The sequence below is a fragment of the Panthera pardus genome, unplaced genomic scaffold, assembly GCF_024362965.1.
Source record: "Panthera pardus isolate Hobbes unplaced genomic scaffold, ASM2436296v1 HiC_scaffold_10, whole genome shotgun sequence".
Classification (NCBI taxonomy): Eukaryota; Metazoa; Chordata; class Mammalia; order Carnivora; family Felidae; genus Panthera; species Panthera pardus.
In genome coordinates, this window is record NW_026526655.1 from 73,084,082 (window position 1) to 73,109,005 (window position 24,924).

General features: G+C 40.1%; 1 protein-coding gene across 15 annotated transcripts in view; it reads right to left on the minus strand.

The window, feature by feature from the left end:
• The window catches only part of PKP4 (plakophilin 4), a 237,700-nt gene that overhangs the window by 23,995 nt on the left and 188,781 nt on the right, over positions 1–24,924 (minus strand). For 9 of the 15 annotated variants that reach the window (XM_053908537.1, XM_053908545.1, XM_053908543.1 and 6 more), the window contains 3 exons: positions 24,534–24,753; positions 16,858–16,990; positions 15,658–15,871 (listed from right to left, as the gene is read on the minus strand). In XM_053908537.1, the coding sequence (XP_053764512.1) occupies positions 15,658–15,871; positions 16,858–16,990; positions 24,534–24,753 (567 nt within the window). Of the gene's footprint in view, positions 1–15,657; positions 15,872–16,857; positions 16,991–24,529; positions 24,754–24,924 lie in introns of all 15 variants that reach the window. The other 6 variants (XM_053908561.1, XM_053908570.1, XM_053908549.1 and 3 more) reach the window with 2 other exon arrangements.

The following is a 24,924-nucleotide window of genomic DNA, read 5'->3' on the forward strand; positions in this document are numbered from 1 at the left end:
CAAACATAACACATCTGTGGGTGTCGTAAAGCTGTCATTCACTGCATCATCCCTTACATTCAATGCTCTGTGTGGCAAAACCATTTTTAGACTTTGGTACATGGAAAAAAATTCTTTCTCAAAAGACTGACATGTTTCTCTACATCATGCTTCCTCTTCCTACTGGGAAGCTCAAGCTTTTTTTTAATTCTTTTTTTTTTTTTTTTAATGTTTTTATTTTATTTTTGGGAGAGAGAGTGAGAGTGGGGGAGGAGCAGAGAGAGGGAGACACAGAATCCGAAGCAGGCTCCAGGCTCTGAGCTGTCGGCACAGAGCCTGACACGGGGCTCAAACTCATGAGCTGCAAGATCATGACCTGAGCCAAAGTCTGACGCCCAACTGACTGAGCCACCCAGGTGCCCCGAAGCTCAAGTTTAAATATGCTTGCAGTAACATATATAGAGAGCGGTTACATCTGTTTCACCTCCACAATCAGATAAGGTTTAAACATTTTTATTTCCATGTTAAGAGTTTTACTGCCATGTGCAAGTTACTGCCATTCCTTTTTTGGATCTAGGCGAGACTGACACTACATTACGTCACTCCTACTATAATTCATATCAGGACTGAACAACAGACTTAAATGCAGCTTATGAGAGTATTATTTAAATTGTAAGCCTATTAGAGTGTCTTTATTTCTGTATCAACTATGAGGTGGGTTATTGTTACAGTACATATATTTTCTAATAATTATTCTATAAGATATCAGAGCAAATTCAAGATTATACCTACTCTATGACCCTTTCACATCAGTGCATTTTCCTAAGTCAGAGAAATGTAGGTAGAGGGGAGGTGGGGCAGCTGGCACTGAGGTCCTGACATCCTTCAGAGCCCTGCACTCCTGAAGCATCGTTGACAAGATGCTCAAAAGCCCATACAACAGTGCTTTTAGAATTATCGACCAAAAAAAAAAAAAAAAAAAAAAAATTGCTTCAGGCCCTGTGAAGGGGAAGGAATTGGCAAAATCTGCCCATTTCCATGGGAGCATGTCAGGCTTGTGAACATGACTGATCAAGGGTGTTGGGAGAACCGCTGCCTCCAGTGCATGGTAACCACGGATTGTCTGCTCAGCCTTCTCAGGGCCTGGAGAAATGGTGGGGACCTTTATAAAAGAGGGAGGTGTGACAGTGCTGACAGGACCTTTTCCTTTTAGAAGATGGAGAAGTACACACAAAGGGCTTGGAGTGAAGATAGTAAACGGATATTCTGACTCTAAGCCGAGAGAGGACCACCCCTTCCCTGCAGGTCTGTCCTGAGCTACCCACACTGTTGAGGGAATGGTTGGTAATGGAGGCTGATGCTTGGGCTCTGGCTGGGAAAGCCGTCTGCTCTGCCCTGTGCCTGGTTCCTTTCCTCTTTCACTTGGCTTTGACTTCTGGACCTGGCTGGATGGGTTTCCTTTGTCCCCCAAGGACTTTTACCCTTTCTCTGCTTACTCTTTGGGGTGGGATGGCTCACCATTAGCAAAGGACTTCAGGCTCAGCCTTGGTTCATCTAGTTAGGCCCCAAATGGGAGGGGAATTTAGACAGTTTGGAATCAGGAAAATAAAGACATTGCTTTGTCTCTGAAAGCTTGTTGTGTCCACCATTACAGGCCTTTGCTTATATAATACATGACACACGATAGACATATTGTGCATATGGGTGCTTATGTGCACATGTGCATATGGGTGCTTATGAAATGAACTTAAATTCATTAGGCAGAGTTATTTCTCCATGGATTCTGATAAAACTGGCCATGTTTCTATATAAAATGGCTTTAATCCAGGGATGTTTTAATCTTAGGGAGGTTGTGTTACCTGCTTTCTGGAGGTTTCACTGGACTGTCTCAGGGGCAGCCATGTGAGGTGTGGGGGGAGAATTGGCAGCGGGCTGCCAGATCCCCACCCTGATTCACCCAGAGTGGCTCCATATTTATCTGTCCTCAATATTGGGCTGCACTGTGTGTTTCTGTTTGAAAAAAAGGGTTCATGTCTAAAAGACATTTGAAAAGCACTGTTTGAGGGGAAAGGTATCAGAGGACTGATGACCATGGGTGGGACCTGGGAGCTAACAAGTAAAAATGAGTCCTTGGAGATAGCAGAAGGGAGACAAGATGGAAGAAAGAGAGGGTTGAAGCATAGAAGGGTGGGCGATAAAGGCTGCCACGAATGGGGCTTTAACATTTCCTGCTAATGAGGACAACCATACTCCACCCAGGATACTGCCGGGGCCTGCTGGGGCGTGAGCCAGCCGCAGGGCAGCATACGGCCCAGATACTGTTGGGTGGGAAGGGTCATTTCCTAACCTCCCCTGACAATTTTGTAACATGTTTTCAAATTCCTCACTCCACAGAATTCAACCATGGGGGAGAGTGGCATCTTCTAATACGCTATGTTGTACTTCATGGAATACATGTATTCTAATAAAGTTAACTGTAAGGCAAGGCTTATGGAAAGGAAAGCTCGTTACATTATAGGCTATAGGTATAAAATTACATATATAACTACAGAAAACGAAACAGTGTGAGTCACAGACTCACATGTGAAAACATGACTAAGAGGGGTGGTTCTTTAGCATGATGGATCTAGGAGTTGATGCCTAGAATTTCTCTGATCACTAGCAGCAAATCTTGTTTTTCATGGTTCCTGCCTCCACTTCTGGCTCCTGCTAAGACCCACTTCTGTTAAGAGGCTATTTCCTAGATTTATGGATTTCCTTGATTTTCTGTGCAGGTAGAATTTTGTCCTGCTCTTTCTTTTATCAGGCATTTAGAATGATCAGTGGAGTTATATGTCATTCTACAGTTTACTACTAGCCCTTATCTACATGGGATTGAACAGCATAAATGTGCATAGGTCAATACAAACAATAGTAACATGACCATTTACTGTGATTTTACTCTGTGCCAGGCATTGTGTGCTTTACATATAGTAACTGAAAGAGTCAAGCTGCACAAAATGAATTAAATTCCCATTTAATTATTTTGTAGGACTGAAATTCTACATGTTGATTTTTTTAAAGGATGAGTATTTGTATTTCTAAATTTAATTTTAATTTCATCAGGCAAATACAAGAGGAACAAATACTCTACCATCATCCATTCTTTTACATGTCTTGTTACACATAAGCAGGGCACATAATGGGTGCTCAAAAATAGTTGTTAATGGATCCAGTTTAATAGCATGTATTTATTTTTGGATTTCCCTTTTATTTCCTGTCTGTCAGACTTAGTTCACAATTACCTCCCTTTCATGCCTTCTCTTAAGCTGAGTATTCAGGAGTGTCTTTAAGGTTTATAACTATGGGGAGAGGGTCAGAACAATGTTTTGTACCTGTAAGGGAATTTGCTAGCGTAGTTTTGTTTGCCTTTCATATGAAAACCAAAAGAGATGGCTGTTGAAACCATCTTAGCTCTGAGGATGGGAGAATCCCATTTCTGTTATACCTCTAGAAACAGAAGAGTTAAATTAACGTGCCAGAATCCCAACCCCTCAAAACTGCAAAATAGAAAAGCTCAGTGTTGCCCAATTATAAAATGTTAAAGTGTTTAAAAGTATGTAACCCTTCTGTCGACCAGGTGACAAGGCTATCTTTTGGTTAACTGAGATGACTTACTCATCATAAAACCAGTCTACTACAGGCTTTCTCGAACCTCAAAAAATGTCCAAAATTATTCTTGACCAGAAAAAAGGAAAGATTCTATTTTTCCTAAGTTTGTGGCCTTCAGAGAACCCACACCAAGGCAGCTTTATCATCCTGCACTGAATTACATTATCCCTCTAATCTTGCACCTCTCCAGGTAACACAAAGAGCTACAGCACTGGGTGTGGATTTAAACTAGCCACTTTGAATATCAAAGCAAGTCTCAAGACAGGGATTTTTTTCTTCCCCACCTTCAATTTCAAAAGTAAGGTTATGGAAAAACTAAACAATCAGTTCCAATCAACCAATATTGGATGAAGAAGGTTCAATTACACTTAAAAGCCTTAGCTATGGAATGATTAATTTGGCTTATCCAATCAAAGTAAAAAGCACCATTCTTGAGACCAGCTAATAATATCTGTGTGTACTCCACCTCACTAAAGTAGTAATAAAACAATGTTCTCCCCACTTAGTCTGTCTAAGGCTTCATTTAATGGGTCAGGCAGAATGCTGCTAGAGCAGTAAGTAATGAATAGAAAATACACCAACTCCCAGATGTAGCAAGACTGTTGAGAAAAGAGAGAGCTATAGGATTAGCATTCTCCATTAACATAATAAACCTCCAACTCCTGAGGTCCTAATGAGAAATTTGCTTCAAAAAATTTAGCAGCATACTCCTGGTTTCTAAAGGGAAAGTTAAAAATAAACTATAATTTGGTTTAGGAAACTTGAGTTTTTTATTAATTTAAAGCAATTAGCTATTTGTTGTGAGAACTAAGAATATACACATACAAACTAATTTAGAAAATATTAGAGAATTTCATGCATACTGTTGTAGAAAAAGCTGCTTATTCTCTACCACAGGAAAAAGCACACACAATTATGAGTAACCAATAATTGCAAGGAAATACTGCCATGAGAGATGAAAGTTCATTTTCCCCACAAAGAATGAAGTAATTAAAATATTATTTCCCATAAATCCTATGCTGCAGAATTTTGAAAGAGCTCACACTTAAAACTAGCTTTATAGCTATTCAAACAACCAACTGATAATCTGATTTTACTGATTAATTAAAATAATGGCACTATTTGAAAAACGTATTTCTGAACTAGTGTTAAACACCAACCAAACAACGTCATTTCTCTGGCAGCATAAATATATAACAGCTTACACAATTGTTTTCCTTTCTGATTTGGAAGAAATCTAAAATCACTAATTTTTATATGGCATTCAGTTTTTTCAGTTTCCTAATTTATAAACCCCTCCCACAAATATTTGTGGATATTGCAAAAAGAAACATAAAGCAGCCCAAAGAACTAGCGCACTTCAAACAGTACCACTGGGCATGCTCCTGCATTTTCTTCCACAACCTAGCCTTATTCTTGGTGTCTGTTGTCGATGTCATGTCAGTCCTGCTCTTTCACAAGATGTCTTTCATAAGAGGTAAAAAGAACTGCCCAAGCCTTCGGGAGGCCGGGGGGGGGGGGGTAGTTTTATATGAGAGGACAGATGAGGCACTGTCGTACCCGCACAGAGAGGCATCATGACTGGTTTCTATGCTTCAGTTCTGATATTTGCCTTTGTTCGCCCCTAGCAATTCTGCGTCTGTGTGCTCTTTGGAATAGGCTGGTGTTGGGATACCCACCCTGCAAGCATTCTTGATAAGTGGGGATAGAAATATTATGCTAATAGTGAAAATACAGAAAATCAAAGTTTCAGACTGCATACGAAGGTCAGAGTGTGTGTGCATCTCGCAAACTCAGTCTGTGGATAACAAGGCAGGAATGTGGGCTTCTTAATCTAGGGCCACTGCCTGCTCCTGCACATGCTTCCGTTATTATTCCCCTAGACAGTCTTTGGCTGATATACTCATGATCTAGCAAATACACCTCTCCACTTCTTCTCATCGCAGCTGCCCCCGAAGCTCTCCCCTAACACCTGTTAGGGTTTTTACAAAGCTCTAAGACTTTCTCTTGGGAAGAGAGAAATGTTGTGACTATGGCTACATCTAGTCACACTATGGCCTCCTACGTCCCTGTCCATTAAAGCTATACAGCTCATGCCTTTCAGATGCATGTTACTTATACCCAAGCATGGTATAGATATGTGCTGTCCAACAGAGTAGCTATTGGCCATATGTGGCTGTTGAGCACTTGAAATGTGGCTAGTCCAAACTGAGATCTGCCAGAAGTATTAAGATATACAGTGGAGTATGAAAACTTGGCATGAAAAAAATGAATACAAAACACCTCAATTTTTATATTGCTTATAAATTGAAGTCATTATTTTATATTTTAAGTTTATTTATTTTGAGAGAGAGCGTGCAAACCAGGAAGTGGCAGAGAGAGAGGGAGAGAGAATCCAAAGCAGGCTCTGCACTAACAGTGCAGAGCCCAATATAAGACTCGAACCCATGAACCATGAGATCATGACCTGAGCCAAAATCAAGAGTCAGATGCTTAACCGACTGAGCCACCCAGGCACCCCTGAAATGATTATTTTAGAAGAACTGGGTTAAATAAACTGCCCTGTTAACATAAATAAGACCTGTTCCTGTATCCTATTTAATGTGTCTACTAGGAAGTTCAGAATTACATGTGTCCTACGTTATACGTGTATTGGAAAGTGCTGGTAGAGACACGTAGGCGAGTCCTCTGCTCTCAGAGGCCTTGCCACAAATGGTCACAGCACGAGGCAGCCATCACAAAGCATCCAAGAGTAGGAAGAGTGCCGAGCACAGCTCGCGTGTTGTCTGCACTATGCACTCCACATCCATCCTCATACAAACGCCAAGCAGCAGGTATTGTGTTTACACTGGGGAAGCTGGTGCCAGGTGAGGTGATTTGTCTGGGGCCACAGAGCTGGAAAGAAACAAGTGGATCTCACTCCAGAACCCAGTCACTCCTGACACCATGCTACTTCTCCCTGGATGTTTTTCTGTCTGGTAGGATTGAGGACCACGGCATCCAGGGTGGAGTATGAAGGGCAGAAGCCAGGGAGAAGCAGGCTGGGGCTGGGGAAACCCAGCTTGGGAGGAGCAGGAGTAGAAGAGCCTCGAGGCTTGGGCTGGCCTGGAAGGGGAGGGCAGGGGCTGCAGATGAAGACTTGCCAAGGGGGGGAAGTGTGGAAGGCAGGGACAGGTGTGATCCCAGGGATGAGGGGGAGGTTGATGGACCAGAAGGGGCACAGCCTATGTCCCAGGAAGCACTGTAGGGGGAATGTGATGAGGACCTGAAGGAGTGAGGAGACGGGAAGGCACAGAGGAAGGGCGGGTGCTCGTGATGAGAATCTGGAGCCTGATGCAAGGGGAGGGTAGCATCCAAGCTGAGCCCCGGTTCGGCATGTGTGTGAGGATCTGGAGGTGTAACAGGAATGAGGAAATCCAGGGGCAGTGGGAAGAGAGAAATACAGTGAAAAATGTCCACCATTTGTGGCTTCAGGCAAATCACTCAAGCTTTCCACCAGGACTGGAATGCTGTGAACAAATTATGAAACTGAAATGGAACTGAAATAATGGGAAAGCAATTATTATGAGTGGGACAGAAGTACTGTCTTTAATCCTAGAAAAGCCTTTTTCCTCCTTCTGGATAAATGCTGAGGAAACGACAGTCACGGTGGTTTATAGTCGCTCCCAGGATTCCTCAGAAGCTACTGCCTCAGCAGGGGTTGCTGAACCGTGTGCAGGGACTCCCAGAGCAGACGAATGCGCAGTCCTGGGCCAGACTGAAATGCATGGCTCATGGCTTCCTTCTTCCTACCCTGCCGCCAGCCTTGGGCCTGCTTGCTGCCCTCCTTGCTGGCTGGCACAGCTGGCTACTAAGGTGGTGGACCAGTCCAGCGGCCTGGAGGGCTGGGTCGCACAGGAGGCCTGGCCCGGCCAGCTGGGTGGGCCTTACTTTGCTCGCCTGGTTGTTCCCCGCGATTTCCTGCACACAGCTAACGCATACTCCATGTCAGACATGGAAGAGCTCCCTCACGCCCAGCTGTGGGCATGGTGGTCACCACCGCTGGTTTCAGCAGCAGTAGTGAGAGGGTGCTTAGGTGGTGTGGGAGAAGGAGACTTCCCTGGAGGGGCAGTGTGGAGTTGATGATGGCCTGGGCCAGCCGCCGAGGCTACATACTCAATTTGAAGAGGATTGCTCCTGCTGTTTAAATTCTTTCCCTGCTGAACGACACGAGCGATAGATCTTTAAAGTCTTTAAAGACCATAAGGGTTAGCCTGCGTTTCTGTGATTTTTCAGGTACAAAGGTGGTGGATCACAGCATCTTTGAAAAGATCTATCAATTTCTAGAGATCCGTTTACAGACTCACATTTACATTTCAACATATTCTTTATTTCAGGTAATTTTCCAACTTCATGGGTAGGCTGAGAGGATTAATTACATAATGTAGTCACAGAGTCCTCTGTACCCTGGAAAAGCATTTCCGCTGAAAATAAATCAGCTTAAAATTCAGAAATGCTGACTGAGAATTGCCCGTAAGGGACGTATAAGATGGTTCTTTTTGTCAGGGGGAGGTTGTAAAAGCGAACAGGTCGCACAAAGGAAAAATCCACCCGAGAGAATCACAGGGATGCAGAGGTGGCAGGGAGGGCAGTGATGTGGCCACCCTGGTTGTTCTTCAGGGTACTTCAGCCTCTGGCACAGAATTAGGTCACTTACACTATCCTAGAGATTTGCCTGAGAAAAAGTCACTGAAGTGATGTGTTCCACGTCTGGCTTTGATGGGTTCCAGGAACGTGCTTTTCCATGTGTACTAAATCTTCAACCTCGTCATCTGGTACCAGCAGAAGAAGCTTACAGACAAAAGTACCTCCAGTCCTCAGCCATGAGAAGTTCTATAGACTCAGAAACTGCAAGGTACTCAGGGGACCTGGGCTGGGTTCTCTTGGGCATTTTTTTTTAGATTTCTATCATATGCCCTCATCTTTCTCAAATATACTGGTTCCCCAATATACTAAACACATGTGTCACTATGGGGTCTCTTTTGTACTGAGAAATTCTACTCTAACAGTTGACCACCTGAGTTCTGTAGGGACCTCTGAGGCTCCCTGTTTGATTGCTTCATTTTGCTTGACATTTAAGAAGCCTACATATAAGGGGCACCTAGATGGCTCAACTGGCTAAGCATCCGACTTCAGCTCAGGTTATGATCTCACGGTTCATGGGTTTGAGCCCTGCATCCAGCTTTGTGCTGACAGCTCAGAGCCTGGAGTCTGCTTCGGATTCTGTACCTTTCTCTGTTCCTCCACAGCTCATGCTGTCTCTCTCTTGAAATAAAAACATTAAAAAAAAAAAAAAAAAAGAAGCCTACGCGTAAAAGAAGATCATATTCATCTTATTAGTTGAATCTTTTCATACTCGAACTATAAATCCTGAAATAGTTATAAGACAAAAATCACATTTCATGTTTTCTAAGCAACCTAACACTTTATGATTATACCTTATCGGTAGTTTGATGTGACTGTGCTAGTGGCCAAGTTCAAACATATTTCTCTGTACTCGCAGATAAAATTCAGAGAATAAATTCAGAGTTTTTTGTTTTTTTGTTTTTTGTTTTTCCTTTTTTGGTGGTAATTTGAAAGAGTAAGGGAAAATGGGCAGGTGCACCCCCAAGTTGTGCACCTGCTCAGCACTTTTCAGTGGCCTGGGGGAGGGGGGGGGCAGAGGCAGAGGAGGAAGGAAGAGCTGCATGCCAGGAACACAACCAGGACTCAGTCTCTCTGGATCCCTGTTTCTCATCTACAATATGGGGGAAAGAATAGATTTCTTTAAGGCCCTTTCCAGTTCAAAGTTGTGACTTTGAATTAGGAGTTGTCCCATCTGTAATACACCGTTTTGTCTTGTTACCAATTAAACTTTTTTAAAAAAATTTTTAATGTTTATTTATTTTTGAGACAGAGAGAGACAGAGCATGAACAGGGGAGGGTCAGAGAGAGAGGGAGACACAGAATCAGAAGCAGTCTCCAGGCTCCGAGCTGTCGGCACAGAGCCCGACGTGGGGCTCGAACTCACAGACCGTGAGATCATGACCTGAGCCGAAGTCAGACGCCCAACCAACTGAGCCACCCAGGCGCCCCACCAATTAAACTTTTTTGTCATGTTATTTATTACCAATTTTTATGGTTTGAAATGTTCAGTGAATAAGAAAGCACACGATTCTGTTGCTCCTGTTTTATAAACTGGGCCAAGTGTAAGGATCCCACTGACTTTGGCTGAGAACTGGGAAGAGATGTTGCTAGATTTGTGGAAACTACCCATGCAGCTCCTGATGGCTCTAGCGGTCCACAAAAAGCAGGATAGAAAGTAATAGGCCAACTCCTCTCTGGACCAAAGAACAAACGACTGTTTTGAAGGCATAATAATTAGACCAAGGGGACATATTTAGTAAATTATTTCGTTCTGTAATGGCACTTAACATTCCAAATGGCTGAATGCATGTCCACTAAGCCTCAGCTCTTTATAGAACATCCTACTGTTTGCTAAACTTTAGTTTGGCCTATCCACCCTTCCTTAGTGCAGGACTATCATTTCCTTATTAATTTATTACCTAATTAGAAATACGGCGCTAATGATCAGTAAGGGAATAGACCTAATTTCTGCATAGTGTCTGAAATCCACTGCTAGCATCCAAAAATTTTTAAAATAAACAGTGTGGAAATATTGTACTTAGCCATATGGATGAATAATCACTTGCTAAATTGGAAAGAATGTGAATATAGCAGTCATTTAAACAAAGGCTATTATTATTCAAGAACAAGGGCTACTTTGTGGTATTTAACACCAGTGTTAACAGGGATAATAGAAATGTGGTAGTTTTAGGACATCTGGTACATTAAAAAAAAAAAAAAAAGGGAGGCCTCCGAATTCTGTGAAATATCAATTTCTATAGTTTTTAAAAAATGATGCTTTCAGAATGCTCAATAACTCAAAACTCATATTTCCTGGCTTAGAAACACTATTTAATTATCTTGAGCAAATGAGTTCAACATATCTTTTCTAGTGACAAGATGTTCCCACTTTCCACCCATAGCATGTGGCCTAGAAGACATTCATTTTATTACCCAACCAGGAACAACCATATTTCATGCGGCTTTCAAGTTGAAGCACAATAAAGGCAAAAAGTATCTTTGTAATAAAAAAAACCTCACCCTGAGCACCAGATAGATCAGCAATTACTAAAAGAAAAACTCATTAGGTTTCAACCTGGAAAATATTCAACAAAATGAAGAAAACACAAGAATCCTGTTACATATTAGAGGACCATTTTAATTAACAATGACAGCCATACTGTCTTGAGAAAACACACCTGGCAAAAAGTAGTTTTCCCTTTTTTCCCTGCAAGTAAAGATGTGGCCCAAAATGCAGGTGCTGGGCAATTATTATATTCAAAGCAGAGGAGAGGCATCTTTTTAAAAGAAGAGCTAAAATTTCTTCATTTACGTACATTAAAATGCCAAACTGAAACAAAGGGGACTAGGAAAAAAAAAAGTCTTCGGATTAATAACTAGGTTGAATTACTTACATTAAGAATATCAAAATACTTAAGTTTTCAAGGAGATAGTAATTTCTTCCAATAATACAATATTTTGAACACAGCAGTTCATTGTGCTTTGACATTTCATGATCTTAAGCCGATGATAATCTCCACTGAGGAGCTCCAACGCCATCCCTGCAAAGGGTAAGTACTGCACTAGGCTAGCCAGGGCCAGAGTACCTCGTGGAGACATTGGAAGAACACGGAAATTTAGAAGGATAATGTTCTGTTTTCAAAGAGGATTTTACAGGAGATGGGCAGCTCATAGGGAATGCTGAGTGATGTGGTCACATAGCACGCAGCTGCCCATGTTTGGAGCAGACATGCCTTAATGAGAATGGTTCAGCCTGAGACACACTTTCCTGGTTAGGAGAGGTCCAGGAGGCTGGATTTAGGGGCGACTGGTCTTCTCCTATGGGGCTATTCTTAGGCCAAATGAACTCCCGAGGGCGTACCTTGCTTGCTTTCTCAAGCCATACTTAATGTTTTCTTGTTGCTCTCTGGATAACCCTGTGCTCAGTCTTAACCCCACAAAGCAGTGAGCTCCCCGTCCCTGTGGGTCCGAGTACATCAGGGGTGGCTATGTTGTGTGGAAACTGTACGGGGAATTCAGGCACTGGATAGCTGATGGGACAAAATTTATTTTGAGGTCTCCTCCAACCCTGTGATTGGTTTAAAGATGGTTTATGAGTATTGACTCAAGGAAGAGTTACTGAAGGAGCTCAAGGAAGTCTTGATATTGTCAGGCATTAAAACACACCAGGGATTAGTTATTCTTAAAAAGTTACTGAACATCATTTAGAGGTGGTACCACTAAATTCTGGAACCGAAAAATATGAACGTATAATTTTTCTTGTCTTCATAAATCTTGGTCTACAAATACGTGCATACATGCAACACACACACATAACTGTGCTAGATTTATATTATGACTTTGTAGTTTCAAATTAGCTGGATAATGGTTATATACAAATCAAACTCAGGTTGACATTCAGCATTCTGAAGCTGGAAATTCACTTTTGAAGTCCTCTGGTCTAACTCCTTTATAAATGTCAACTGGATGAAGTGTTCACACACTGACCACTCCCATTCCAAAGCAAAGACTACTTTTGAAGAGAACATTTCATAAGCAGTTGGTTCATAAATCAGTATAAATTATTGGGAGTAAAAATATAGAGTTATTAATTTTTCCTCCCCTACAAATGTGGACAAAAAATACTTCTTAAAGCCTAAAAGTTACTGGCAGTTGTCTAAAAAAAAAAAAAAAAAAAAAGAGGTTGTTGCTGGTTTTACATTGGAAGCAATACGATCTACTGGAGAAACAGCCTTTTTGAATTAATAAACACTCATATCCTCCTTTCAAGGCTAGGACCCATGTCTTAAAACATCTTGCATTCTCAGCAACTAGTACTGCACTCACAAAGAGAGAGTGAAATATGGAGGGAAGCATCTAAATTAGCACTTACATCTGGAGTACGCACCAGGCAAATTAGTACATAAAAGCTCTTAGTGAAGTTTGGCTCTACTTCCAATAAATCGGATTTATTCTCAAATGAAAAAGAAATCGCCAAACTTTCATGTACTTGCTTCTTGTTTATCACTAAATCTTATACATTCCTTGAGCTCAGAAAAAGCACTGTAACCATTTCACCCAAGGATAAAACCTCAGAAAAAAAAATCTACCAAACACCTATTCCTCCTGTGAGAAATTATGACAGAAGAGAAAAAACACCCTACACATCTATCATGACTAATCAAAAGAGAACCAAATTTGAATAGAAGCTATGCTTTTAACATCAGGCTGTCCCCGGACTGCCATGATGTTGTAGGGAGCCCACACACATCAGTTTGCAGCCCTGTTGGCCACACAGGTATTACTGGGAGATGCTATTTGGACAATGACACAGGAAGTTCACAGTGATGGGAAAGAAACAGCAAATAAGAAAAGAAAGCACTCATGCTGCAAACACATGGTCTCCTCTGAGCCTCCCTTACAGAGAACTTAATGTAAGGGAGGGACTATATTGACTTCTAGAATGGATAGGTCTATATTCTTCCTTTTCTCTTAGTTCTATTTATCCTGTTCTAATTTTCATTTTATATACATATGCCATATGTATGTACGTGTAAATAATTTATTTTTTGGTGTGAGAGGGTTTGATGCCTCGAAAGCATTTGAGAAAGAGAACATAGTAATAAATCAATAGATAATTTAGATGTGTTAAAGCATTAATATTCAAACTATGTTAAGGCAGGGAGTCTAATCCAGAGTTTAAGATTATATATAAAGTGTATTCTACTTTTAGTATGTAAATTTCATACCTTATTTGGAGTATAGGGTACTATATTTTAAATTTTAGTATCTTATGAGAAAGCTGATTCCCCTCAAATATTAGATTCATGATGGTTTGCTACATTCCCCAGTGTTACTGAATTATATGTGACAGAACCTACAGCTCTAATTTCATCGTGAAAGCCAGTGGGGAATGGGGTTAATTTTTTAAAATGTTGTTAGAGATTTTTAAATTAAATATCTCAGGCATGAAAAATAGCATAGCAAATATAAGATACCCAGGTAACTACTATCTAACTTTGACATTTTGTCTTCTTTGTTTCAGATTTCTTTCTTTCTTTTCTTTTTTAAAGAAACAGAGCTGGATTAAATCTCCCAATCCCTTTTTCTCTACCTGCCCTCCTCCCCACCCCACAGGCAACCACTATCTTTAATCTATCTTCTGTCATTTCAATGAAAAATTTTAACTTTATTACATGTGTGTATATCAGAAAATAATTTATAGCCTCAACCTGCATATTATGAAACTTTATATCAATAGTATCATGCTGTGCTTGCCATCCCACCAATGCTTCTAGATATTTATCTATACATCTATAGATACACAGACATTACAGCTATCCAGAGACAGCTCTAATGCATTTGTCTTAATTCTTATGTCTGGTTTCACTGTGTGAATATACTGCCATTTATTTAACTATTTTCCTACCAGTCAATACTCAGTATTTCCCTCTAATTCTCTATTATAAATAATGGTGTCATTAATTCGCTCTGCTGCAGAACTGTTCTTTCACCTGGACTTCAAGCACCCTTAAACTCAGCTGACAGTGCTGCAACATCGTCTCCCAAGACAAAGCATCACTTGCTTCCTCCTGTTCTCTCACTCCCCACATTGGACCGCTGTGCCCTGACCATCAAGTGTGTTTCTCTCTATTCCCTCTTCTCGACCACCCACCCCTTCCTTCCTTTTTTTTTTTTTTTTTTAAAGTTTATTTAGTTATTTTGAGAGAGAGAGGGAGAGACAGAGAGTGCATGAACAGGGCGAGAAACAAAGAGAGAGGGGGAGAGAGAAAACCCCAAGCAGGCTACTGTCAGCACATGTCAGCCCGACATGGGGCTCAATCCCATGATCTGTGAGATCACGACCAGAGCTGAAATCAAGCATTGGACATTCCACCGACTGAGCCACCCAGGCACCCCAGCCACCCCTTCTTTCTATCATGGATGCGGCTCAAGCTATTACCTCAAGATTATAGGCCTCCCAGATGCCATGTTCATCTACTTCAAATCAGTCCCCCACCCTGATACCTGCTAGAAGAATGCATTTAAAAGCCCAAACTGGCCACACCACGCCCTATAATCACCCCACAGTGTACAGGACACAAGTTCCTCATAAAAGTTCCCCAAACCAGGCCTGTGTTTCTCTTTGGCCTTGTCTTCCTTCAGCATGCCTCTCTGGCTGGAAGCTCTGACCTCATATTCCATGCTGGCTTTGAGCTCTGCCTGTGAATGGAAGTATCTCCAGTCAACACCTCTACATCCTTCAGGGCAATTTTGGTTTCACACTGACCAGAGGACTTCCCTGCCCATCCTCTGTGCTCCTAGCTGCAGCCCCTACTGAGTCCTGACACTTGCAGCTTCTCGCTGACATTCTCAGAACCACTCCTGTTCCTCCTGAGTCGGAGTGCTACTTGAGGGCAGGGGGTGAGGTGTGTTCACGTGTGCATCTCCGGTAGCCAGGAAAGCATCTGACGTACTAACAGGGATCTGGAAACTGGCTGAACTCAAGTGGAAGGTAGTTAATCCATTAACTGTATTTTACTTTCATAATAAAGGAGAGCCAGTCTATTTAACACAAGTAGATTTACTATGGAATACATCATAAAAAAAGCTGTATTCAGTCCTTTATGCACAAGACATCTGTTAGCTGATACTTAACGCACTCAAGTACAATAACTGATACTAGTCAGGATGACCCTGTAGCAGTGCAAGTGCTTTCTGAATCATCGGATTAAATTAGATTCAGCCTTTGTCACAGTTGTGCACACTACATCATGATCTCCTACCTAGAACCTCCAACTTCTTCACTGTGCCACCACACAAGGACATCGGCTAGGTGGCTTTCAACATTTCCTTCAGGACAAGATCACATTGTTTACCCACCTGTAACAAGCTCCCTTACTTCTGCATCAATAGATTTTCTCAACAGTCGCAACAAAGCAGGAATCCCACCAACATTCTTCATTGCTATTTTATTTTCATCTGTAGACTTGCCAAAAACAAGGTTTCGGAGGGCACCACAAGCATTCTTCTGAACTTCCAAAACTCTGTGGTCCAAAAGGTCAACCAGATGCTTGATTCCCCCTAACCTACACACCTAGAATGAAAAATATGAGGTACCAGGCCTAAGTGACACATGACTAAAAAGTGATCAAATAAAAGTCTGTTATGGAAAGATCACAGGAAAAAAAAGGAAGGCAGTCGTAGGTGGATTAATGGCCAAGTGTAGGTAGCATAGTCCTACTCTACCCTCCTAAACACACAGAGGGGTTATGCTTATACTTCTGAGGGAAATGAGCAAATACACAAACACAATAAAGCTGTATGGATTGGAGGTAAGGATTTTTGACTGAAGTCATTTGGATTACAGAATTGTTTCTCTAGACTACTCTCCCTAATTTTCTCCCATTTGCCAATTAATTAGTACATTACATGAATATATCTGGGCTTTATTTCCTTCATCCACCTTTAGCTCAGCAGCTGGTATGTTGTTTTGCATATGAAGCTGAGGAAAAACAATGAAGTTCCATTTGCCATTGCCAAAGTGTTAAGAAAGAGTCTGTATGTCATAGGACACTAGTCAATAACCAATGACTCACTGTATTTCTATAAATGCCAAAAAAACTTTAAAATATGAAATAAAATACTCATTTATGTTCAGTATTAGTTAACAGTTAAAAATTCTCTGTAACTTGACTTAATTTCATGTCGGCACCAATCTTAACAGAATCACATAAAGTACGTGAGCTCACTAGTTTCATACATAATTTTTATCTAATAGATTTTTGGAAAATACTCTAAAAACGTAGGTTAAATTGAATTTCGCTTCATGTTTTATAAGTAAGCTAATGAGTAGACACGGGATTTGAAAATGCTAAAAGCATTCCAAGAAATATCCTCATCTTGGTTTCTCCTACAAAACACTGAAATGCACGGTTAAGAATGAAAGGGGTATCTGGTATCACACTATCCCTTTAAAATGGCCTGTGAATTGCAGCTAGTAATTTCTGAAGCACATAAGCACGTGATTGCTCCATGGAAGGCACCGCCCCCCCGGGGGCGTGCCAGGCGCTGGGAGCGTACCTCCATTTTCACTTTGTTGTCGCCAAAGCACAGGTGCTGCAGGTAGGCGGCCGCGTTCGCCTGCACGGACGGGAACTGGTGCTGCAGCATGTGAATGACTTCGGGCAACTCGGGGTCACGCCAGGCAAACTCCCTGTGAGAGAAAGACACGGCTTCAAAGCAGGAACGACCGTGTTTTAACAATACACTCGATGAAGAGTCTGTCATAAAAAAGGCTTGGCTGAGACTAAAATTGGAAGTTACAAAATTCCTAAAATATATAAATGTAAAGAGCTCTTCCCCCGCCCGCCCCGATGAACATACGCAGAGACCGAGATGCTACTGAACTCAAAGAAATCATCAGGCACAGAAAGAGGTTCAAGAGAACAAAGGAAATTCTTAATATGAAAAACTTTTCCATTCTCATTTTCTTCTTCCATTCTAATTTTATGCCTTTCTACCTATGTCAGAAATTTGCAGGTGTGAGGCTCAGGTAAACAAATGCACTTTAGTCAGGTGAGAAGTCATGTCTGAGCAGAGAGAAAGAAAGCTGCTGGGAATAGGCAGAACTGGTGTCAGCTGGGAAATCGCAAGTAATGTGGGCCTGATGATTTTTAAAGAACTTAATATAATATTTATGGTTGCTCTCGATTATATAAGAAGTGTAGAAATTTATAAAAAAAATATTTTTTTTCGGTAATCCTATAACCAGAGAAAACCACTGCTTACATTTCCTGTTGGGTCTTTTTTTCCCTAATACATATATAAAAATGTGCACGTGTGCATACAGAATTTTTTCAAAGAAATGGATTATATTTAAATAGCACTTCGTATTTCATGAGTACTTATTCTGTGCCAGGCACTATTCTAGGCATTTTATATATATGAATTCATTTATTCTTTTTTTTTTAATGGAACCACCATTTTTTAAATTTCAATTAAAAAAATTTTTTTTAAATTTGAGAGTGTGCATGTAAGCGAGCAGGGGAGGGGTACTGGGGGAGAGGTTGGGAGAAAGAGAGAGAGGAGAATCTTCAACAGGGTCCATGCTCAGTGCAGAGCCCAATGCAGGGCTTGATCCCACGACCCTGGGATCATCATATGACCTGAGCTGAAATCAGGAGTTGGACACTCAACAGACTGAGCCCCCCAGCCACCCCATTAATTCATTTATTCTTATTGCAACCACATAGATATTGAGGTTGAGACAGAGAGGCTAAGCATCTTGCCTAAACTCACTCAGCTAGTCAACAGAACACTCTGCTTTCAGAGACGGTATGCTATCCCACTTCTTGTAGAGTGAGTATACAGTCACACTAAGCACGTACACTTATACTCTGCTTTTTCAGATAACATCACATTGTTGGAATTTGGATGTCAACTGATTGGCTCACTGTTTAGGATCCTTTTTAAATGTGCATTCATGCTTATAACATATAGAGACCAACTTCTTAGAATTGGTTCACATGGGGCACCTGGGTGGCTCAGTAGGTTAAGTGTCCAAATTTGGCTCAGGTCATGACCTCACAGTTCATGGGTTTGAGCCCTGTGTCGGGCTCTGTGCTGACAGCTGAGAGCCAGAAGCTTGTTTCAGATTCTGGGTCTCCCTCTCTCTCTGCCCTTCCTCCAATCGTGCACCCCCATCTCTCTCTCAAAAATAAACATTAAAAACATTAGGAAAAAAAAGGAATGGTTCACAAAGCAACAAATTAGTGGACTTTGATTGCAGAATGAACTATTATACAAAATGAGTAAAATGAATGCTGTTTATAATAAACTCTAAAAAAAAATCTTTAAATTAACAACCCAGTGATCCTTCTATTGCCCAGTTATTAAGGCCTAGAGTCTCTCTTGGTCTGGGAGCGCTCTATGTATTAACTTGCTTGTCCACTACAAGGGGCAACCTAAACCTGCACACACATACACACCACCCGTTCAAATGAATAGTGCCATAGCAGGTGTCAGAGAGATACAAGCACTGAATGAGACGTGGTTTGGTGTACAAGACTCTGTACATGCAACAATGTCTTATTCAATGAGTTTACCTGTGTCAGGCACTGTGTCAAGAGCTTTATATGCATTATCTCATTTACCTTGACTATTGCCATATGACATAGGCACTACTCAATAACATTTGATAGAGGTAAGGAACCTGAGATTAGTAATAAGTGATAGAGGTGGGTGAAACCCACTCAGGTAGTCTGTATGTTGCCTCCACACATAAGGAACAGAAAGCAGAGGTTGTGAAGCAGAAGAGTGAGAGAATGTAACATATATAAGGTCACATTTATAAAGAAGAAAACTCTGGTGGCCAAGTAGAGAACGTATTAGAATCAGAAAATATTAGTGGCAAGAAGACTATCCACACATTTGCTCAAAACAAAATAGAGCCATCCTTGACTTCTCTCTTTCCTGTATTCTTCTTGTCCAACCTATCAGCAAACTTTATTGACTATCTCTGAACTATTTCATATAAGCCCAACCCATCCATTCTCTTTGCCTTGCCTGGCCCATCTAATAGTCTCCTATGTGCTCTGTCTGTTTCAAATATCACTCCCTTACCCCATCTACTCTGCATAGCAGCCAGATGATTTTTTTTGAAAACTGAAGCCAAGGGTAAGAGGGAGATTCTGTCTTGGGGGACAGACTTAGTGACTTAATTCTTTGTTTTGTTTTGTTTTTTAACGTTTATTTATTTTTGAGACAGAGAGAGACAGAGCATGAACGGGGGAGGGGCAGAGAGAGGGAGGGAGACACAGAATCTCTGGTCCGGTTTTCTGAGCTCTGAGCTGTCAGCACAGAGCCCAACGCGGGGCTCGAACTTGCGGACCGCAAGATCATGGGCCGAAGTCGGATGCCTAACTGACTGAGCCGCCCAGGTGCCCCAATGACTTAATTCTTAATAGACATTAAGAATACCACCAATGCCAAAAGAGGCAGGAAAAAAAGCACACAATTTGGAGTTAGACTGCCTATGTTGAGGTGCTAGGTCCTTCATTTACTATGTGATTTTGAAAAGCACTTAGTTGTTTGGAGCACTACTACTTTGGAGCACTACATCTGTATAATAGGAACAAAACAACTATCAGTTGTACCTTCTTCTTAGGTTGGCTGTGATGATTAAATTGTGATGGTGTATATTAAAATATTTTCCTTTTAATTATGATATGGATGTTTTGTTAATATTCATCAGCCCTGAAAAAGGAACTAAACAGGGTCACTCTCTATAATAAATTCCCTTTTATATATTGAAGCTATGTTAACTATTTCTGGTCAAAATCTGTCCAAAGCCTGTTCTGTAAATCTGTGCTCTAATTAACAGAGTGCAAGGAGTGTGATTTAATTTTTCCTTGATGACTCACAATCATAACAAATACACATTTTTGTCCTCTTTAAGTGGCACAGATATGGTCAAGATTTTCTGGCATCACTGGGTACCATGAGGGCCAGACTCCAGCTGGAGATGGACAGTTAGGCTTGGTTGGCATCAATTCCAACCCTGATTTTCAGCAGAAATTTACCCTGGAAACACTGCTATCAATTCATGGGCTGGTTGGATGGCATCAATGTCTGCCAGGATTTGCTTCATTACAATCTAAGCCCAGACTTCTGTTTTCAGCCATCATAGAATAACTGATCCTGGACTTGGCCTTTTCACAAAACACAACTATGAAATGTATGTATGAAGGAAGTGTTTTTAGGTCCTGGACAACACATAACACAAGAATGTAATCTTGGGGGACCGACTTAATGACTTAATTCTTAACAGACATTAAGAATACTACCAATGCCAAAACAGGCAGGGAAAAAAGCACACAATTTTGAGTTCCTGAGAGACAGGAACCATCATAGTAGCCCCATATTCCCTGGCTTTCTGCCTGAGGGCATTTTTTTGCATCGTGACATAGGAAGCTGGGCCCATGAAGTGGAGCAATGATGGACTTAGTGAGCTGAGGGAGAGAAGTGAGAATTGAAAATGGTTGGAATTTGAGGGGCAGGGAACTGGGAACTATGTAGAAGAGATTCTACAAGTCTATAGGAGGATTACTCACAAGTCTTTAACTGAATGCTGGACCGTACATGTCCATGACACATGCGTAGGTCGGATGGGGTAGCTGTTGCAGGACAGAGCTGAGCATAGGCCAGTGACTATGAACTTCCAGCCCAGTCAGACTGTAAACCTTCCTGATTACCTCAGCATTTAATTTCCACAAAGAACTACACCAAAGAGTGGAAGCATATGCTAGGACTAAAACAAATCTGAACAGACCCTTCTCAGAAGAACAGAACCAATCTTGACAGGATCAAAAGCATCTGTCAGTAATTTAGTTATCTGCCACAACAAAACTCAGAATCCTAACAGGTCACAACATAATACAGAGTTCCTACAATGTATCATCCACAAAAGTTAGCATATGATTTAAAACTGCTAGGTATAAGAAGAAACAGAAATGTGACCTATGAAGATGTAAACAAAACAAAACCAACCAACCCCAATAATAGACCCAGAGCAAACCCAGATGTTGGAATTATCAGAGGACTCTAAAAGGTCATTATAGATGTGCTCAAAGATGGAAAGGAAAAGATGTATACAGGGAGTGAATAGATGAAGAAATGTGTTTAGAGACATGGAAACTATTAAAAAAACCCTACCAAATTCAAGTATCTGAAATAATTCACTGGATGGGCTTACCAACAGATTGTGGAGACTACAGAAGAAAAGGCAGTAAATATGAAGATAGATCAACAAAAAATATCCAGTGTGAAGAATACAGAGAAAAACTATTTTAAGATATACACAGAGCTTTAATAAGAGTACGAGCATGTAGTACAATAATGTCAAGTTACTCCAGAAGGAGAGGAGAATGAGTTTGGGGCAGAAAAAAAATATTTAAAGCAATTATGGTTAAAAATGTCCTAGTTTTGATAAAAATCACCAGCCAATATTCAAAGAATCTCAATGAATCCCAAGCAGGTTAAATGTAAAAAAACAAAACAAAACAAAAAAAAAAAACAAAAAAACCAAAAAACCATAGGTAGGCCTGTCAGAATAAAACTGCTGAAAGTCAAAGATAAAGAGAAAAACCTGAGAGGCAGCCAAGAGAGAAGATACATTACATAAAGAGAAGAACGATACGAATAACATCTGATTTCTCATCAGAAACAATCGCGGCTGAAGACAATGAATGACATCTTTTTAAAGTACTGAAAGGAAAAACCCATACCTGTCAATCCTGAATTTTATACCTAGCAAAAATATCCTTTAAAAATGAATGAAATAGTTGTATGGAAACCAATTTGACAGTAAGTTATAATAAAAAAAAGAAAAGAAATAATGGAAACTCAGGTGATTCATTCTACAACCCAAAAATACTCATATAAAAATGATAATACTGTAATATTTTATAAAATAATAAAGGTAAATAAAAATAAACAAAAAAATGAATGAAATAATAACATTTTCAGATAAATTAAAACTGGCAGAATATGCTGCTAGCAGACACGCAACACAAGAAAGGCTAAAGGAAGTGCTTAGAATGAAGGGAAATGGGTCGAGATGGAAACTGGAATTTGTAGGAAGAATACATAGGATGAGAACTATATTTGGTAAACATACAGTAAATATAAAGACATTTGTTCCCTTAATTTCTTTAAAACACAATTGACTATTTACAGTAGAAATAATACTATATTATGGGTTTTATTATGTGTGTAGAAGTAAAATATTTGACAACATAAAGGTCAAAGGGATTGTACATGGTATTATTCTGCTGAACAGCACAGATTAAGTCCTGCTTAAAAGGAACACCATGAATGCTATTATTGTTTATGTTGCTATCGCTTTCCATACGAAGAATTATTGTTACTACTTCTAGATGTGTCACTTATATTACTAATAAATTTTGCTTCCACACTCAACAACTATTAAAAAACCCCACAGATTTCCATTTATATGGAAAATATTAATAACTTCTCCAGTCCTATAAGAAAGTTTTCAGGCTAATTATAATACAGCATTAATGGTAAAGAATGTGGGCTTACAAGTGAATAGAAATCACTTCAAGTTTGCTACTTTCAAAACTAAAAATTAAAAGCTGTCATGAGCTTTGTACTTTGGTTTGAATATTTAAACTTCAAATTCACCTGGATTCCAGTTTCATCGAGAATAAATGCATTTATTATAAAATAATCATTTATTCATCTTACAAAATGCATTATCAGTTAAGTTTCACATAATCAAAGCTAGCCGTAACAGTTTTATGCATTAGACTACAAAATTATCATACTATGAATAGCTGAAGTGTATTATCATACATGAAATCCTTATTTATCATGAATCAACTCGTAGCAGAGGTCAAAACTGAAATCTTCAGGGACACCTATTAAGCTCAAAGCTCTAATCACACTTCACTGTCTTTCTGGATAACTGTTCTTTTTCTCTGCAGGTTCAGCCGAGGTAAGGTCTAAATCGCGTACAGTTCAAAACCCTTTTGGGAAATTCCACATCTATTAGGGTGTCTTAGTATTTTGGCATTTTGAGGATTTAAAAAAATGGAATCGTGTGAAAAAATTTGTGAGTCAATTATATTGAAGGTACTGTAAGACAAGTTATTTTAAAACCCTTAAAATGACAAGGACATGGACTAGTAGAACCAAACACATGTGTGAACTATAAAGAATTTTAGGCAAAAGAGTCAGAGTGGAGTGGTTTTAGTGAAGCAGTGGGCTCCCACTCAACTCAAGAGTACCTTTAGTTATCTTGTTTAAATGACCAAAATCTCATTCACATTTTTAATTCACGTTCACTAGAATAAGTTGGTAGGTTGCTAAAAATGAATTGATAATTATAACAATTTTCCAGTGAAACAACAATTTGTGGGCGAAGAGTGAATGAAATCTTGCTAATTAATATATACCTTAATATAACACTCAAGCTGCTTAAAATTTAGTGATAATTCCATTCTTTTAGAAATTAAAATTCTTTCAGTTTCTAAATAATCTTTTTTATTTCCTAAATATTTTAAGTGGCTTTCATTAAAGATGAGACTACTTTTCAAAATCAATCAAGTAGTAAATGAGTCATACTTATCTTAATAAAACATTCTTTCTACATGGCCAAATAAAATGAAAAGGAAGAAACATGTATTACTGGCCAAATATTTTTTGCTTATGTGATATGAGAATGTCTTGTAAACTACTTTCTCCTAAATGGCAGAAAGCTTTTCAAAGGACCTAGTCAATAAAAGCACAACACAGCACTGACCAGTAGGATTCAAAATGTACACATCACTGGTCTTTTCTAGTTTAAAACACCATACATTTTTTTTCGGAAGCCCTTATCTAAAAAGTCAGTCAGGATTAAGGAAATTGGGTAAAATGATCCTTTAAAATCATGCGTATATATAATTCAGACAAAGAGGCTAACCCAGGGAGTGTTCCTGGTGAAGCACTTCAGTGATGAGTGCCGCAGATAGTGTGTGCATTCTCTAACTTGTTAAGGCATCAAAAGAAGGAATCGATCTTTAAGATGAAATTAACTTCAGTGACCTACAGTGCTAAAATACAACTGGAAATACTAGAGATTAGGAGTTAACTGATAGTATCATAGACTTGGCAACTTGAAAAAAAGTCAGACTGAAGGAACCACTGATGCCTGTGATACTGTAGCATCCTGGAGATTCATAACCAGTACTTGCCTGGGGTCTTTCTGAATGCTGTCTATCGACGGGGATCTTGTGGTGCCATCATCAGCTGGCGCTGCGTGCTGAAGCCTGTTATAATTGCACTCTTGCACTCGGTATTGTATTGGCCTGTAGGGCTCCGCGTAGGTAGCTGTTGTGTTCAGAGCATAATTATTTCTTTGGTATGTAAGGGTGCTTCGCTGGCTGGATGTCCTTTGCAGATTTCCAACACCTACTAGAAAGTCAACATTTTTCAAAAGATTAGTATACTTCCCACAAGGTGGTACTTTTCCAAGGAAAACTATTTTTAAGAAAGATTATAGTCTAACAATTATGTAAATTGCTTTATAGATTTTTACTAGTATTTCCAATGTAGATTTTAGGTTTTACCAATCTAGCTTATCAA